This window comes from Cynocephalus volans, chromosome 6, assembly GCF_027409185.1.
Source record: "Cynocephalus volans isolate mCynVol1 chromosome 6, mCynVol1.pri, whole genome shotgun sequence".
Lineage (NCBI taxonomy): Eukaryota > Metazoa > Chordata > Mammalia > Dermoptera > Cynocephalidae > Cynocephalus > Cynocephalus volans.
Window position 1 is genome coordinate 134,996,998 of NC_084465.1, and position 18,994 is coordinate 135,015,991.

General features: G+C 39.4%; 2 protein-coding genes across 2 annotated transcripts in view; one reads left to right on the forward strand and one right to left on the reverse strand.

Moving 5' to 3' along the window:
- OLAH (oleoyl-ACP hydrolase) overlaps positions 1 to 7,364 on the forward strand; it is a 33,115-nt gene extending 25,751 nt beyond the window's left edge. The window contains exons 3-7 of the mRNA XM_063101342.1: positions 270 to 408; positions 2,273 to 2,372; positions 3,073 to 3,242; positions 6,788 to 6,870; positions 7,222 to 7,364. Of these exons, the coding sequence (XP_062957412.1) occupies positions 270 to 408; positions 2,273 to 2,372; positions 3,073 to 3,242; positions 6,788 to 6,870; positions 7,222 to 7,364 (635 nt within the window). The remainder of the gene's footprint in view (positions 1 to 269; positions 409 to 2,272; positions 2,373 to 3,072; positions 3,243 to 6,787; positions 6,871 to 7,221) is intronic.
- A 3,240-nt stretch (positions 7,365 to 10,604) lies between these two features.
- ACBD7 (acyl-CoA binding domain containing 7) lies at positions 10,605 to 17,156 on the reverse strand. Its single transcript, XM_063100926.1, has 4 exons — positions 17,113 to 17,156; positions 11,008 to 11,125; positions 10,841 to 10,903; positions 10,605 to 10,754 (listed from the first exon to the last, which is right to left on the reverse strand). The coding sequence occupies exons 1-4, from the start codon at positions 17,137 to 17,139 to the stop codon at positions 10,681 to 10,683; spliced, it is 282 nt and encodes a 93-aa protein (XP_062956996.1). The 5' UTR covers positions 17,140 to 17,156; the 3' UTR covers positions 10,605 to 10,680.
- Positions 17,157 to 18,994: the final 1,838 nt, after the last annotated feature.

An 18,994-nucleotide genomic window follows, 5' to 3' on the forward strand; every position in this document is an offset into this window, starting at 1 on the left:
CTTTTTACTTTATTATGAGCTAATTTATGCATCTTATTATATGTGTGTTTCATCTAGCATTTCTAGGAATTTTGTAGTTAGATGACATTTTTTAATTTTTAGTCTGCTGAATTTTATGCTATTGCTTTTCTTGCCAACAAATTCTAAAATTTCTCACTGTACTTGACCATTTTTATTTGAAATTGCTCATATCATGTAAATATGAGGCCTTTTACAATATCACGCATTTCTTTAATTGTATGCATGATAACGTGTTTCTCAATATCCAGTGCACTCCATAAGACTTGCTGGAAGAGAAAGTCGGTTAGAAGAACCTTTTGCAAATGACATCTACCAGATAGCTGATGAAATTGCTTGTGTTCTGCTGCCGGTCATCCAGGATAAACCATTTGCATTTTTTGGACACAGGTATTTCAAATCTGTTTTAAAAGACATCCGGGGCAGTTTCTTCAATCACAAGTCCATGGTTAACATTGTTCTTTGTTCTTGTGAGATGTATAGCTTTTGTGTGGATTAAATAGCATGTGATGTAATTATGACCAGTTATACCTTTTTTATTTGAGGTAAAAAAGCAAAAAACAAAAACACAAAACCCAAGAAACCTAGACTTATAAAATTAAGACAATAAAAGCAACTTATATTTCATTTACTTTTAAAATTAAACATTTTGCAAATAGTATATGTTTCTTAAGCTGGTTGTGTAATTTTGAGGTTGGGTCATAGACCCTGGGTTGCTTAGTGCCTCTTAGCAGCTATGTGACCTTGGACAAATTCCTTAAGATTCTGAATTAGTTTCTTCCTGTATACAGCTGAAATAACAGTAGTTCCTAATTGTGAGGATTAAATGAATATGATCATAAATAACTTGGTATATAGTAAGGTATTAACAAATTTTGGCTTCTATATTATATACTATTTATAAATATGATCAAGCAAAAATTAAAAAAATAAAAAGTACCTGTCATCCTGCCACCCAGATAACAATGTTTGAAAATGTTAATGTGGTTTCTCAGTATTTTTACATGATTGGGTTCCTGTTTCACATCTTTACCCAACTTTTTTTATTTAATGTTGCTATGAACTTCTTTCATGGCCTATAAGTATACATTGCTTCATGATTTGTTTTATTAATCTCCTTTTTAAAATATGAGTTATTTCTATCTTTTTCTGTTATAAACAACACTTTAATGAACACTCTTACAGAAAATTTAGTATAAATCTCTTATCACTTTCTTAGGATAAATTCCCAGAATTTAAGTTGAATTACATACATGTTGTTAAAGTGTGTGATACATATTTCCAATTTAACTGCACTTCACACTCCATCAGCAATGAACATGGACTGAGTTTCCCTTTCTTTCATAAAACATGTAGCTATACAATTTACAAATAACTTCTGGCAGTTTTGTGTACAAAATATATCTACATAATATCTGTAACAGTTCACAACATAATATTTAAGGCAGTACGCCTTTATGCTTTTAAGATTCATTGAAGACCTCAAAGAGCTTTTGTTTATATGTGATACATCTGTCAATATTGATCATATTAGAAAGTAAAACTAAGAAATGTTAGATATTTAATTATAAACTTGCCTAAAAATAAAATTAACAAGTCCATTATATGTTGACATAAATAAAAGATTTTTATGAAAAAGAATATATTTCCCCCAAAAAATATGTAGTGAGATGAGTGGCACTGTTTTACACTTTTTCAAATCTGTCTAATGTCTTGCATTATAGAAGGCAGCCATATTCTCATATCTGTTTCTGCATTCAAACTGTTGCAGTATCCCAAGTGATACAGACTCTAGAAAATTCCACTGTGTAATCATGACACAATGAGAGTAAAAAAAGCAAATAATATCACTTAGTATTATCCTGAAAATAGCTTTGACCTTGTGGGCCACTTTTTAGTGTCTCAGAAATTTCCAGGTGTCCCCAGACCATACTTTGAGAATTGCTGATATATACTCTCAAAGGCATAGTGATATACATCTTTAAGGGAGAAAAAAATTTAATTCCAGCACATCATAGAAATGTACTAAATCTTAGACTGAATTATCTAGGGTATCTTTGAAACACTTTTTATGATTTAATCATCAAAAATATGCATTTTACAAATCTGTTAGAGTTATCTATCAATTAACTTTTTTCTTTTGACTATTATGTAATCATTGCTGTGTTTATGATATTCGTTTTTATTAACATCAGTGGATTATTGTGAATCTTGCTGAACAGTTATTACCATGTTTTTTCTTTCCTGGATTTAGTATGGGATCCTATATTGCTTTTATGACTGCACTACACCTAAAAGAGAAACATAAGCTAGAACCAATACATTTCTTTGTGTCAAGTACAACTCCTCCCCATGTAAGTAACTTAGTACACTTTAGGGAGGGCAGTGGACAGGAGGGAAATGGGGGGATAAAAATCAAGCCATTATTTTCCCATCTGGTAAATTTTGGTCCTGAATGAGGATGATGACAGGTGTACTATTTGCTAAAGGATAAAATCTTCCAATCTCTTTCAATAGCTTTCTCTCTCAATTTCTCTGAAACGTACCTCAACCGCTCCCTGATCATCGCCCACACTGTCCCCGGCACCTTCAATCTAATACTGACCCTAAGTGCTTTTTCTTTCATTCTGTGCCAGCCGGGAACTTAATCAACTTTCAGTAAAGTAACTGGATGAGAGCCCGGAAAAAATCCTCGAAATTTCAAAAAGAGACAGTGATGTCAAATTTTTGCAGCTACAGTGGATTTTTAAACCCAGTGCTGCTGTTCTGCTATTCTTCCTCTTACCCGTTTGATCTTACCCATCTCATCTGAGAAAAGTTCTGACTGGCCTGGGATTCTAAGTCTAGAATACCATTTGGGTGGCATTATGATGCTAGAATTACTGATGAATTTTCTTTTTTCCCCCCACTTTTAAAAAGAAATAATTCTTCTCTGTAACCTGTAGATAAAGAAGTCCATTTCCCAAACTTGATTTAATGACTTTCTCTTAGTTTGCACATTATTATTAATGTGTATTATATGAAGTATCAGGCCTATGTTGTTCATGTTTCAAGTCAAAGGCCCGGCTTCCTGTTCCCAAACACGATGAATTATCAGAAGAACAAATTGGTCATCGCCTTATGGAATTTGGAGGCACCCCCAAGAATTTTGTTGATGACAAGGAACTTTTACGACAATATATTCCCACACTCATGGCAGATGTGCAAATAATTGGTAATTACACGTAAGTAACTGAGACAAGTTTTTTTTTGTGTGTATAATTATTTATAGAAATATGTAGATTGGCAGTTCCCTGAGGCTGCTTATATGGGAAGACAAAATTCTAAAAATTTGATTTCATTTATTTTGAGGCCACCTGTGATATTTGTACTGGCTTAGAATGGAGCTTTGGCACAGAAACTGTATCTATAAAAGATGACTAACACATGTTTTTCTTTATAGAATACATATATAGTTAGACATCCATATCACATAATAAATATTTATAGGATAAATTAATGCCAAAGCATTCTCATCTTCTTAGAGGTGTTGGCAGAAGTGGATCACTATTTATTGTTGGCTTAAGTGTGCAGGTAAGTCAGTGGGGAAGAGTTTGCTAGGTGTGCTTTTATGTGAATTTAGTTCCAGAAGTTATTTAGCTCCATGGCATCTCTCCATTCCCTTGTCTCATGGGATGTTTGTATTGATGTTTGATTCTTATGATAGGATCAAAGTCCTAAAACTTTGTAAATCTTTCCCCAATAACTTAAACCTACAAATGGCTCTTCCTAGTCTATCTTCCTCACAGCTATGGGCCAGCATGTGCTCCTTAGACACCATTACATTCTGTCATGCATTTCTTCCATTCTGCCTCGGCCTTTTCCTTTGGTGTAAGTTTTTTAAAGGCATATTGTTGGGCATATGTTTCTCTTATTTCCTCCACAATGTCTGGAACTGGGCCTTGGGGAACCACAGGCAAATAGCTATAAAAAGGGGAGCAGACCTGTAGCAACTTGAGAATTGGGACATTCCATTCATCTTAGACATATCCCTCCATATACTGCCCACTTCCAATATGTCACCAAGTCCACAGTTTACCTCCTAGATAACCCAAGTCTATCCATATCTCTCCATTTCTATCCCAACTATCTTAGCCCAAATATGACTCTCAAAAGGCTAAGCCATCTTGTGTTTCTGGCTAAGCACAGAGTCACAAATATGATATCCTCCTTCCCTAAATTGAAATGTGACAAAAAAAAATTCCAAAACTATAATAATCAAAACAGCATGGTACTGTGATAAAAACAGACACATTGACCAAAGGAACAGAATAGAGAGCCCAGAAATAGAACTACACATTTACAGTCAATTGATTTTCTACAAAGATGCCAATAACACACAAAAAGGGAAAGGACAGTCTCTTCAATAAATGGTGTTGGGAAAACTGGATATCCACATGCAGAAAAATAAAATTGGACCCTTATCTCACACTAAATATGGAAATCAACTCAAAATGATTAAAGACTTAAACATAAGACCTTAAGCTGTAAAACTACTAGAAGAATACATAGGGAGAAAGCTCCATGACATTGGTCTGGGCAAAAATTTTTGGATATAACCTCAAAAGCACAGGTAAAAAGAGCAATGATAGGTGAGTGGGGTTACAACAAACTAAAAAGCTTCTGCACAGCAAAGGAAACAATCAACGGAGTGAAGAGACAGCCTGAAAATTGGGAGAAAATATTTGCAAACCACACATCTGATAAAAGGTTAATATCCAAAAAAAAAAAAAAAAAAATAGGAAACTCAAATCAATAGTAAGAAAACAAATAACCTAATTAAAAAATGAACAAAGGACCAAATAGACATTTATCAAAAGAAGACATACGAAAAATGCTCAACATCACTAATCACCAGGGAAATGAAAATTAGAACCACAATGAGATATCACCTGACACCTGTTAAAATGGCTTTTATCAAAAAGACAAAAGGTAAGTACTGGTGAAGATGTGGAGAAAGGGAACCCTCATATACTGTTGGTGGGAATGCAAATTAGTATAGCCACTATGGAAAACAGTATGGAGGTTCCTCAAAAAACTAAAAATAGGACTACCATATGATCCAGTAATCCCACTTCTGGGTATATATCCAAAGGAATTGAAATCAGTATGTTGGGAGATAGCTGCACTCCCATGTTCATTGCAGCATTATTCACGATAGCCAAGATATAGAGTCAACCTAAGTGTCCATTAACAGATAAAATGTGGTGTGTATGTATATATATACACACACACATACAGAATGAAATAATACTCAGCCTCAGAAAAAGAAGAAAATTCTGTCATTTTTGACAATGTGGATGAAACTGGAGGACATTATGTTAAGTGAAATAAACCAGGTACAGAAAGAGATTCTATGTGATCTCACTTACATGTGGAGTTTTAAAAAGTGGAACTCACGACAGTAGAACGGTAGTTACCAGGATTGGGCGGGGAGTGGGTAACTGAGGAGGTGGGGAGAACTGGAGAGATGTTTGGCAAAGGATACAAAGTTTCAATTAGGAGACAGGAAGAATAAGTTTTTGTACAGGAAGAATAAATTATTGAGATCTATTGCACAGCATGGTGCCTACAGTGAATAACAATGTAATATATATTTCAAAACTGCTGAGAGTGTAGGTTTTTAAATGTTCACACCATAAAAAGATGACAAGTATGTGAGGTGATGGATGTTAATTACTTTGACTTAATAATTTCATAATGGATATATATCAACATACCACATTGTACTCCATGAATATACACATTTATTATTTGTCAGTTAAACATAAAATGTTTTAAACTTTAAAAATTGAAAAGATCCACTTAATTGGTTGTCTCGTAAATAAGAAGACTCAACCTCCCTCCAGTCCATTCCCTACACTATATCCAGAGGGATAAGTCAAGTTGGATCACGATGCCCCTTACCTTAAGACCTTTTGGTCACTTCCAGTCACGCTTAGGACAACAAGATCCTTTATTTGGCCTAGACCTCTTCTACCTTAATTTGTCCTTCATTCTCTGAACAATGGCTGTTAATTCGTGCTCCCTCCCCGGCTCCCCACCTCCTGTTTCCTCTATCCCCTTTGCCTACATTTTTTCTATTCATTGCAATGTCAGATACACTCTATTTTCCCAGGGAGACCTGCCTTGACCCTGTCCCCAACCCATCTCCTGCTGAGTGTTCTCAGACCACCCTGGACTTGGGGGAACTTCCGTCTTTCATTGATGTCTGTCTCCCCAGTCAGTTTCTCTGCTGCAAGAGGGCAGGGACTGTGTTTATCCCCGTGTCCCTAGTGTCTGGCACAGCACACAGCACTGGGCTCAACAGCTACCTTTGTGGCTGCTGGGATGAAACAGGAGAGGCAGAAGCCACTCTCTGTCTGTGCATAGTGACCCTCATGGAGAGCCAGGAGATCCCACAGAGGTCATCATGTCTGGGAAATAACAGCGCTAGTTGTACTCATTGTAACCAGTCTTACCCTGAGTTGGATTCGGTACCCCACTGCCACCCTGCTGCCACTTGCAACATTCTAGAAGTTAAATGATGTCAGGAAATGGCCTGGCCCACCGTGAGTCTCAGGCAGGTTCTGATAGATAGCAGTGGCACTGGTGAAAACACATTTGCGTTGCTAGAACTAGCCAAAAGGGAAGAAATGAGTCCATCCCATGTTTCACTGAAGTTATGAACAGGAAAAGGTGTGTGATGTTGAGTATAAAAAATTACTAACCAGCTCTTTTATGGTCACAGCTTTGATGCACCATCTGAGGCCGTTCTTTCTTGTGACTTAACATGCTTTCTTGGATCTAACGACATAGCCAAGGATATGGAAGGTGAAATCATTTTTATAGTCTTGGGTATTTCGTTGAAATAGGTGTTTGATGGTTTTCAGCTAATGTCAGATAGCAGTTACTACAATGTGTAGAAAATGGGTCTAAGTTTAATTTGATGTCATAGGAGAGATGTCGGTCTGTGTAAAATGAGAGGATGCAGATAATACTGCTGTGTACTGATAGGTCTCAAAGAAATTAAAAATAGAGGACACAGAGAACATAAGACCTTGGAGGTAACGCTACCATTGGGTATCAGCTCTCGCAGAAATAATGTCTGGAAATAAATCTTTAGTTGTAGTTGGTAATCTTTAGTTGTCATTTGTTAATAAATATAATATTGTTTATTTTTAGCCTGGAACGATGTAACCAGTGGAAGATTTAATATTCGTGTGCTTCCAGGAGATCACTTTTATCTCATGGAACCTGAAAACGAGAAGTTTGTCAAGAACTACATAACCAAGTGTCTAGAAATATCATTGCTTACTGATTTTTAGATATTTTTCCTTTCAGTCTTAAGACAGTCATCATATGATACTGTTCTCAGTTATACAGATGTAGTTCATTAGTTTTATTCAGAAATTAGAAATTATACATTTTTCTGCTGTCAGGTTGATTTGTTTTCTATCCATGGAACATTTATGTGTCTGGGGACAAAAGACAAACAGGTAAAGAATACTTCTGGCACAGTCCTTTATCTTCATATTAGAATCTCATTTGATTCTCACCTGTGAGAAGTTTGTCAACAAAATTCATGCTGGTAAATTATCCATTTTTTCCTTTACTTATTTTAATGGTGAAAGTGATTGACATGGGATACGTCTGAAATTAAATTGTTGTTTCATCAACACACTGTGGCTCAAATCTTGACCAAATCTTTTGAAATGTAAGATACTCCCATTTCCTAAGAAAATGTAATCTACTGCTTAATTAAAAGATATCCCTAAACAATCATTGTCATCTGTACCAGCAAGTCCTCAGAATGCCTATGGCCCTGGCCCTCCTTCTAAGGAGTTCCTTCTACACCAATAACCAGTTGGCTCTGCGTGATCCTGCTACCCTGGCAATGACTGACTGGGACCCAGGGTGAGCCCTCTAGTGGGCATGCAATCTAGAGTCTGGCCCGTGGCGCGTGAAGTGGTTGAATACAAACAGGCCCTCAGCCTCACTCTGGGATTACCTGAACTTGACATAGGAAGAAAGCAGAACAGATGGAAACAAACAGGAGCCAAGGGAAAAAGAAAAGCAGAAAGGGGGAAAATGAGCTGTCAGAATAATGGGGGAGCACTACTAGTGGTATCCATGCCTGCTGAAGAGAATGAAGATTCACCATGTGCCTGGAGCTGCATGAACCCTGAACTCTGTCAATTCCTAGACTTCACCTTTTCAATGCCTGGTATGCAATCAGATCCCCCACCCCCGCACAGTTTTCCTTATTTCCTTCAGATCTTCACAATAAACTCCACTACTTAAGGTGATCGATGACTCTTTCTTAAAGCCTACACTGCTTAACATAGCATTATATATTAAAATATTAACTTTCAAAGTATTGATATGTATACTATCACATAATATGGGTCTGTGTTTTTGTTACTATTTTAAAGTAATGTACACAGGGTCTTAGTAAATAAGATTAGGAAAATGCATACAAGGGCTATTTTTCAGAATTCATCATTCTTTTTAAAGTACAAATAATACAAAATTACAGGAGGGGGAGCTTTCAGTTAGAATTCATGCAACAAATTTAGGCTAGAAATACCCTCAGCAAATTATGTTAAATGTGCCGAGTGTACTCTTCCCTTTGTTTGATACTATTTCCAGGACTCCATCACTGAAGGATTGGTACAAAAGTAATTTGGACTCATGATTATTAATTTGAAAAATGTTTAGTCATTATAGTCCACAAATGGGAGTCTCACAGTGTAGTCAATGCCAGGCTTTTCAGGTGGGCTTCTTCTGCCTTTTCACCTGGTGGAGGTGAAGTCCACATGGAAATGGCTCTGAGATTTTCCAAGCCCCCAACCACAGGAGGCCAGGCCTATTGTTGCTGATGCCCTCTCTTTGAAGGACTTGGCCTTGACTTCATTGTGGAAGACTTCTATATTTAGGCAAAACTTAGGAAAAATGAGAATCATCTTTATTGCCCCAATTTTCCAGATGAGAAATCAAACTAGATTTTTTTTTTTCAATTAAACTTTTTCTTTGTTTTGGTTTTGGTGGTTGGCTGGTACAGAGATTGAACCCTGGACCTTGGTGTTATCAGCAGCATGCTCTAACCGACTGAGCTAACCGGGCAGCCCTAAATTTACCTTTTTGAGATAACTGTAGACTCCCACATAGCTGTAAGAAATAATAGAGAAATCTGTGCAGCCTTTTACATAGTTTCCCCTAATAGTGACACCATCATGCAAAACTATAGCATAGTACAAAACCAGGGTACTGACACTGCTACAGTCAAGATCCAGAACATTCTGTCACTACAGGACCTTTTCAGCCACCCATTTATAGCCACACCCCCTCCTTCCTCTCTGGAAAACACTATTCTGTACTCTGTGCCTACAATTTTGCCCTTTCAAGAATGTTACTTAAATGGAATCATACAGCAGCTACAATTTTGGTATTGGCTTTTCCACTCAGCATGATTCCCTGGCAATTCATCTAATGGATCTAGAGGGTTTTTGTTGTTGTTTTTTTTTTTTTAAGTAACTCAAAGTCAATCTATTCCTCTGGTCATACCATACCAAACCTAAATTCTTATGCACGGAATAGAGGTACAATGTTTTAGGGGATATTTATCCTACAGGATCTCAAACAGGTTTTTGGACTGTTAAAATGAGACTATCTTTTAAAGAGCCTGGTACACGAAGAAAGACTTAGTAGTGGCTCAGTATTATATTTCAGGCTCTACTTTTTCACTCTCATAAAACTGAACATACAGGGTACTGTAGTGGTACAGTTTACCACTAGATACATTTCAGTTTGATTTTTGTTTTTTTTGTTTTGGTGGCTGGCTGGTACAGGGATTTGAATCCTTGACCTTAGTGTTATCAGCATCATATGCTACCAAGTGAGCCAACTGGCCAGCCCTGATTGTTTAATTTGTCTTAAATGCAACAATTTTTTAAAGAAATAGTGATATGTCCATGGTAGCTTTTTTTCTTTTTTTGAAGTTCTATAGACAGACTCATAAGTTTCTCTGAAAAAAAATATTTTTTTCAGGTTATTTGTTATGTTCTATAAAGCATTTGCTTTAATATGAGGGTGGAGTGATCATAGTTGTCTCATTCAGTTCTTACAACAACCCCGTTGGAGTGATACTATTTTCCCTTCTCTTCACATGAAACTTAGCAAGGTTAAGTAACTTACCCTCAGTCACCTAATAAGTAAGTCACAGAGAGGACTGAAATCAGGTATGTCTGTAACTCCACTGTCCCTGCATCAATGCCAGCCCAAAGCTACAGTGTAACAAAGGAATAGTCTTGCTATTGATTCTCAATAAACGGTTTTTATTACACCAGTAACACTAACTCATTTTAGAAGAACAGATAAACCAAAAGAACAAACAATTGTTAATGTTTTTGTATACATGCTACCAAAGCAACTTTTTTTTAAAAGAACGCTAAAAGTCACCTGGTTGAAGCAAGCAACATTTAGTTAACTATGTAGTTTCTGCACACTCAACTATCACAATTCATGCTAATAGCAAAACTGTACGTGATTCATAGAGTTAACATTTACAGTTTCCCCTCTAAATGTCAGGTTATAATACCATTATGAAGGCTTCAGAAGGGAAAAATTCGCATATGCTGAATTCTAAATTCCATATTTTTCTATCAGCTCTTTTGCTTTAGAAATATAGGCACTCATGGCATCTTCCTTTGACAACCCTAGAAAGATACAAACAGATCATCTCATTGATTGGTGCATGGGGAAATTAACAAAGTTTGTTGCAACTTGTTAAAGATTTAAAAACCTTTTTTGAGGTTCCACGCTTCCCATTTGGCCTTGCCTTTTAAATCTAACATTGCTGGACACTCTGCCAAAAGAAGGAGAGAGAGATTTTCAAGTTTGCTTTTTACTATGGGTTTCTATAAATACTGTTCAAATGAAGAAATTATTTTAAAAATGAGGATGTAATACCAATATCAATGTCTCCAATGATGGCTTGTTTGTAAAGCCCATAGAGTTCTTTCAGTTCTTCATCATCTGGTCTTGCTTTCAGCTTTCGCACATCTTCTGCAGCTCTGTCAAAATCAGCCTAAAGGCAAAAAAAAAAAAAAAAAAAGAAAAGAAAAAAAAGAGCACACAGTGCATTTGCTGACTTTAGGCAGGCCTACCATAATCTGGGGGCATTTAAAAGGAGAAGGAAGAAGTTTTCAAATAGAAATAAACTGTTGCCGCTCTGGTTCTACCAGAAATGTCCTACTTTATTTGAGCTCCCATAAATTCACCTTTTCTGGTATTTAGCTGATACATGTAATGTAGAGAACTAAATAAAATTTTTAATGCTGAAATGTTCATTTTTTTTTTTTTTAAGGCATTACCCTCAACGCAGCTTTCTTGATCACCCTGTGGACACGACCTTCCTCCTCTTCCTAAATCCATACGTTCCTACAGGCAGGGGCTTTGCTACCAGTTAATACCATTGTCCAGGGCATTTCTTTTCCAGTGTCCCAATGCCCACGTTCCTCACCACCACTATTCTTTATACATATTGAGTGGACTAGCTAGTTTCTAAGGGCAATAAATATTCCTGATTTAGCTGCACCAAAACTGGAAACGATTTATTTCAATTGATTTCCAGAAAAGAGTTGTTTAGCCAACTTCGAGCTGATTAGCAAAACTGTAGTATGTACAAACATACTTACTGCTTATTTGAGTAATAAGTATATTCATATACTTCCAGGAAACTTTGTATACAAATATACTTGAGTAGTAAGCCTTGTCCTGAGTTAACTCTGAAAACCCTGACTGAATCTCCTAACTCCCCAAGACCCTCAGGCTGGGCCCGGGCTCTCAGTCAGTAGCCATGACCTTGGCCTATTCCATTCAAGACACAGAAGTCCAGCTCTGCATCCTCTGGAGCCTGGCACACCTAAACACATCATCCCTTTTCCCTTTTAACCTCTTATTTCATACTATACAAAGGGCTGCGGTGATTATTTTTCTTAATTGTTTTATTCTTTTTAAAACTAAACTGTATTTTAAATTGTGTTATTTTTTTAAAATTGGGGATAAGCAGAAATTGAGTACCAGATGAAAGCAGTTCAATGAGGCATCCTAGCCCCACCCCCCATATGTCTTCCTCCAATGCCAGAGCTCCCTTTTGATCCAAGGGCCTAGGAGAGAAAGTGGATAGCCACAATGCAACCTCAGAATGCCCATGATCTCAGCAGAGTTGCTGGGTAAAGTTTCCCTGCAGGCCCAAAGACAGGACTGTAGCACAACTAGAGCAGTTGTTTCATGATGAACTAAACTCATCCGTAAACTGAAGACCAGCCTTTCTAACCTAAATAATGTTGAAAATGGCCCAACCTCCTAATCAATTCCAACAGGGAACTGAGAAGGATAGCTGCATGTGACAAGGGGTGCCTCGTCTTTCTGTCTTTCTAGGAAACTGTCAACTGCTTTATACATAATGTCATAGTTAAAAACACAGGTTCTGGAGCTAGACTGCCTTGATCTGAATCTCAGCTTTATCACTTAAGAGCTGTGTGACCTTGGACAAGTCACTTAATCTCTCTGTGTGTATTTCTTCTTTTGGAATATGAAACAATAATACCTATTCACAAGGTTGTTAGGAGGATTTAAATAAATTAACACATGTAAGTACTTAAAATAATCTCTGGCATAGGATGAATGTTCAATAAAGGTTAACTATTATTTTTAGTATAAGGCTCTTTGGGGAGAAAACACTAGTTCTAGAAAAACTGAAATACTTGCAATGAAGCAAAACTTGAAAAATACTTTTAGTTTATGGTTTAACAAAGAAGACAAAATTGTTTATATACACTCAACTTTGTAAGTTGTGTAGAAAGAAATATACAACCTAAAATATATAAACAGTAATTGCCTCTGATTATTGATAAGTTTTTTTGTTTTGATATTTTCTATACTCTCCAAATTTTCCACCATGTGCATGTATTGTATTTATAATAAGAACAGAATTAAAATGCTACATGAGTGGCCAGGGCTCCCTATGGGCAAGGCAGGCAAGGTTATTCAGAAAGATGTGTGGGGATCTTCCTCTTCAGGTTCACCGGCCATCTCAGATGTTCTGGTGGCTGTAAAGTCTCATGCCACTTTTAATGACAGCAACTCAATTCCTTTGGCAAGCAAAGCTTTGATTAGAATTCTAAGTCTTCTCTAAAGCCATACGAAGTCCCTGTCTTCCAGGAAGGAGTTTCTGGCAAATTGTTCTTCCTATTTTGGGGGGTATGAAATCATATAAAGAACTAATGGAAGTCTTGGATCCTTTCCAAAGGAGGACTAAGCCTCTGATACAATTTCCCACACCATTCCAGCAGTCCCTGTCCTTCCTCCGTCCCCACGTAGGGAACCTGGTTCCAGAGTAGTGCCTGGCATCATTCTCTCTGTCCAGTCTGCCCTTTCCTGGAGCCTTGACTCTATCCTTTCCTGCTTTAAGGTGCTGTTCCGATGTCCCTCCTCCCTGAGGTCCTTTCCACCCCAACCATGATGAGCTGTAATAGAAAGAACACTGGCCTTTCAATGGGATACTCAGGTTTGAATTCTAGCTTTGAGCCACACTACGTGCGACTCTGTGCAAGAAACAAAGCTCCTCTAAGACGCAGCTTCAGCCGGAAAAGAAGATAATATCCATCTCAGTGGGAAGGTATACAATTAAACGATTAAGAATGCAAATATTCTCGATTTGCTTCTGTGGAGCCTGCCCTCCCAGAGCTCACTGCAGGCAGCATTTCACAGTAATTAACAAAAGTACTGAACACTTACGATGGGCCAGGCCTTTGCTAGGCAGGCAGGGATGCAAAGGGCAGCCCACCTGAGGGAGCTGAGTCCAGTGGGAGAGGAGCAGCTCAACAGTGACCCCGTGAGAACTGCTGTAGAGGAGAAGCAGCCATTGCTCTGGGAACATAGAGGAGGCAGCTAAGAAGGGAAAGGCCTGAACGACGCCTCCCAGAGGAGATGGGGATGGTGCTTGCGCTCAGCCGTAGGCATCAGCGTTTGTTGGGTGGATAGAGGCAGGGAAAGCTGCTCCAGGTAGTGAGGACAGAATTTACTAGGCTCAACATAAAGGCTGGTGGGATTGGATTTGCTTGTTCGCCCACACGTCCATGATATAAAACAAGGCATAAATATTCAGCTTGGGAGCAACAGTCGTGCCTTTACAGAGTGCTGGCAGGTGGCACCAGCGCGGTCTGAACTCACTAAGTACATGCTGGTTGGGCGGATTCACAAGTGAGTGGATATTAGGAGGCCAGAAAGTTATCACAGGCGAGACACAGCTTTAAATGTAAAACTGTTCACATTGAATTCCAAAGCATCTGGGCAAAGAAAATCCCAGTTTCAGAATGTTCCTGTGCTGCTGTGGAACTGGGCTCACTGCTTCAGTGAGGAATTCTGGCCTCTGCTAAGCTGATCCTCTCGGAGCTGGGTTCCCCACATCCTGGTTGAGTGTTTGAGGTGATCTCCCCTCTCCTGTGCTCGAGACACTGCGAAACAATCTGTCTTAAGGCTACTGAGGCCTCTCCCTGGATACCCTCCTGTTCATGCTTTTGCCACAAGGTCCCCTGACCCCACCCTTAGTGTAGAAGGGACACCAAGGTTGCCACTGACACTCACATTGGGTACATCATGACTTCCATACTGACCACTCAGGCCTCTGTGTAAATTTCCTTTCACATTTCACCCCAGCTGAAGACAGCCTCTGAGGGTGACTCTCACCTGATCTAACTTTACTTTCTGCAGCCAAAGAACACAGTCACCCCACACAGAGGATTGACACGGCCTTTTGGGGCAATTCTCTCCCACTGAAGAACTAAATTAGGAAGATCAAAATTCTCACACACAAGGAACTACATGGTTCTTAGGTCACACAAATGTGTATGGGGGGAGGTATTTATTTGCCTGTTGTAAACTCATCAATCCCCTAGATTCAATGAGGTGCATATTTTTGAAGGAGCAGTCTGCTTTTTAGTTTCACCCAGGAAAGAAATGTGTCTGGTTAAGATGATCATCAGCTCTCCTAAAAGCTTTGATAAGTGTTTTAGTCCGTTTCTGTTGCTTATAACAAAATACCTGGAACTGGGTAATTTATAAGAAAACAAAATTTATTGCTTACAGTTTCTGAGGCTGGGAAGTCCAAAGTCCAAAAAACACAACTAGGTGAAGGTCTTGGTGGTGGTGACAGTGAAGGCAGAGTATCACATTGCGAAAATGGTAGAGCACAGAGAGAACAGTTCCTCACGCACTCTCCTTTTTAAAGCTCTCAGAACCACGCCCAGGACCACCATTACTAATCCATTGACTAGGGCATGGTCCTACAATATAATCATGTCTTCAAGGCCCCACCTTTCAATTACCATAATAGGATTTCCCACCCTCAGCAGTTACTGTGGGAATTAAGTTTTGGGGGGACAGTCAACCCAAGGGAATGAGGAAGTAAACATACTGTAATTTTGAAATAAAATCGAGAGGTTATAGCTAAAATGGAAATTCCATTTGTTTTGCCACTTCCATTAGAGTCTGTCGGTACTACTTATTTTAGTATAAAGAAATAGGAGACTAGGGACCATGTACCATCTGCCTCTCGTCTCTCTTTCCAATAAGTGAGCTATCCGAAGCATCTCGGCAGAACAGAAGTATCAGTATAATGCCTGCACATGCCAATTAAGTTATGAAGAAGAAAGAGGTTTAAATATATCACCCAGCTATTGGTGTTGTCTTTTGAAAAGTTATTTTCCTTCAATATTCATAATACTCAAATGGACTGTTAGTAGATAACATCATGATGGTTAATATTAATATTTCTTAGCATATTGCTTTCCTGTGATGTCCCCAACTTTTAAAACCTCACTGAAAATATTTTTAAAGCAAACAACAACAAAAAACCAAAGTACTAAGCTAACAAGGAAACTTTCAGATCTTTTGATTTGAGGAAAGTCTTGATTATTTGGGGAAAAATCTCCATATGAATCATGTAAGTCACACATAAGAGAAGAATATGTAAATGGTCAGTGACATGTTTATTTTTACTGGCCACCCTACCACATGCCACACACTGTTTTAAATGTTTTATACATGTGGCTCATTTACCAGTATCTCTCTTCCATTTTTAGAGGAGGAAACTGAGGCGCAGAGAGGTTAAGTAACTACGTCACAGGCTAAGAAGGGCTGAGACATGGATTTGAACCCAGCTGACTCTGGAGTACGTGCCATTTACTTATGATAACATATTGCCTGAAGATGAGCCATGTTCATTTTAGGAAATTTTATGCATTTAAAAAATTATATTTTACAAAAATATTTAATGATGAGAAAAGGCTCATAATACAGTGTTAAGTGCAGGAACAAAACTGTATATACACAATAACATTATAGGTGTGTGTGTGTGTGTAGATACACACATGTATGTGCACAGATATTCACATGCACCTCTACACGTGGAAAAAAACATACTGTACTAGGCAGTAACCATCATGTTAGCAGTGGTTAGCACCTGGATGAAGGAATTCCTGATGATTTTTATTTACTGTATATTTGTCCTCTTTCCCAAAGTTTTCCACCCTTAACAGATATGTTAACATATTTTTTTCACATATTAGTAAAACAGTATTTTAAAATCGGAGCTTCATAGATGTCAGCTGTTCAGAAAAACACTTGCCTACGATAATCCCTGGAGGTCCCATCGAACAAGGAGGTGCGGGGAGAGACCCCAGCCCATCTCGCCTCCCTTTCCAAATGGAAAGAAAAGAAATCAAAAGAAAATGAAAGAGAGGGGCGGGGGCGGGCCCGTCTTGTGCTCCCCGGGGCTTGTGCCTCCTTTTCAGGGCCCAGAAGGATTACTCTGGGGGAGCCCCGGCTGCTCGTCAACAGGCTGCACCGTGCGGTCTACACTGCAATAACGGGGCGCTCGGGAAGGGTGAGGAGTGTCCGCAGGGTCGCCGCCGAGCGCTCCCGGGGGGCGTCACGCCTGCCCCACGTCCCGGTCGAGCGCTGCCCTCTAGGATTCACCCTCCCGCGCGTCCTCCGCACCCCGGGGCTTACCTGCAGGCACATGGTGCGGGCGGTCATGCAGCCGGTGCGCGGCAGCAGCTCCCCAGGAGTCCAGCGCCCCGCCGCCTCTTAAAGGGCAGGACTCCTGCGCCGGCCGCTCCCATTGGCCGCGCTCCGGGACTGGCCGGTTCCCATTGGCCGCGGGCGCGGGAGGGCGGGACGTCTGCGGTTCCCCGCTGCCCCGGGCTCTGCAACTGGAAGGCGAAGGGAAGGGAGATTAAATGAGTTTCTTGGCTCGCTCTTCCATTCTTTGTCAAGAAGTTGTTTGCAGAAAACCTAGAGAGGTCTCCCCAGGGCACAGACCTCACTTAGCATTCCTTCCTTCTGTCTCTCTGCTCTTCAAAATTCCTAGAAACCCGGACAGGAGCCGGCGTTCACTCGGCCTCTCACGTCTGCCCCAGCATATGCAGGCGCTGCTCATCTTGGATGAAAGAGGGCTGTGGTTTGCGTCTTTTCTCCTCTTTATGAAGCAAAAACACCTAAATTCTGAACACGTTCTGCAATCACCCTAACTTGTTTTTAAACCTGTTAAAGGCACAAGACTGCGCGCCTGCTCAGTTTGACCCAGTTCTCGGGGGAGCAAAGCCGGGGTCACTCCAAGGCTGTAGACACACAGACTGGGGCTGTGAATCGCGTCGTATTACATTTCCAAAGAACTGGAACCAGATTGTCCCGTCATTTGAGCGATTAATTTCCAATTCTTCGTTTAAATAGCAGTATTCGTGGAGAACGGTGACTGGGAGAAAAGAAACTCAGTGTTAACAGCGGCTGAGTTTGAACGTGTAGCAATGAGACCAGTGATGGAGAAGAAAGACCCCAAAACTTGTTTCGCATAAGCCCCAAAAGCTTGTTTTCTCATAACACCACATTTTGAAAATACTTGCTACTTATTAATTTAATTGTCTTGCATGTTTTTTCTCCTCGAAAATATTTTCATGGTGAAATCAATGAATTTCCGAGTAAAGGACAAAAAGTAAAAGTGAGGAAAACGTACTGAGCAGTTTTCTGGTTTTTGTTAAAGTCCTGGACCATGGGGAATGGGGGCTGGAGGGAAGGTAGGGGTAAGGGACGGGGGTCTGTGAATGGCAAATGGCAGCTTCAGAACAGTGAGTGCTCCCTCTGTTAGCCCAGCCATGGTTGCTGGGGAGAGCCCTGTCTATCAGAGTTTGAGCAGGGACAGACACACTGCAATTAGCTCCAATATCAGTCTGTATCTTCAGCTGAAACCTTTTGATATTACAGTCATTGTAAGAAACCAGAAGAGGGGAGGGAAAGTACCCTGTGCTCTGTTTTATTGTCTAAGTCTAGAATGCTCTTTTAAGACCTCTTTTCCACGCATTTTCTTCTCTTGAGTTGCCCCCTCCTCCCCTTTCAGACTGACAGAGCCATGGGTGTCTTGTCTCAAGGAGCAAAAAGGAAGAAGACCCAATGGAATCTTTGACGGGTGTCCTCCACTCACGGTAATAATCTATCAGGTACAGTGAAAACTCAGAGGTCAGGAGCTCTTAGGGAGTGAGTCGATTTGGATAAACAATGGAGTTTGCTTTTTTACTATTTTTTAAAATATTGATGATAAACCAATACACTTACATATATATAATTTTTTTAAATGGCATATTTATGAACCACCAGTTTAAGAAAAGAACTATTACATTAAGCCTTGAAGCTTCTTGCGACCCTCCCAATTCCATTTCGTCCTATCCTCCACATTCACTCACTCATTCATTCATTCATTCAAATATTGAGTACCCAGTATGAGCTAGGCACTGTTCTAGGTTCTTGAGAAATGTCAGTCAACAAGGGATGACAGATAACAAACACATCTAATATGCAAAATATGTGGTATCCCAGAAACCAAGTCAAAAAGCATACC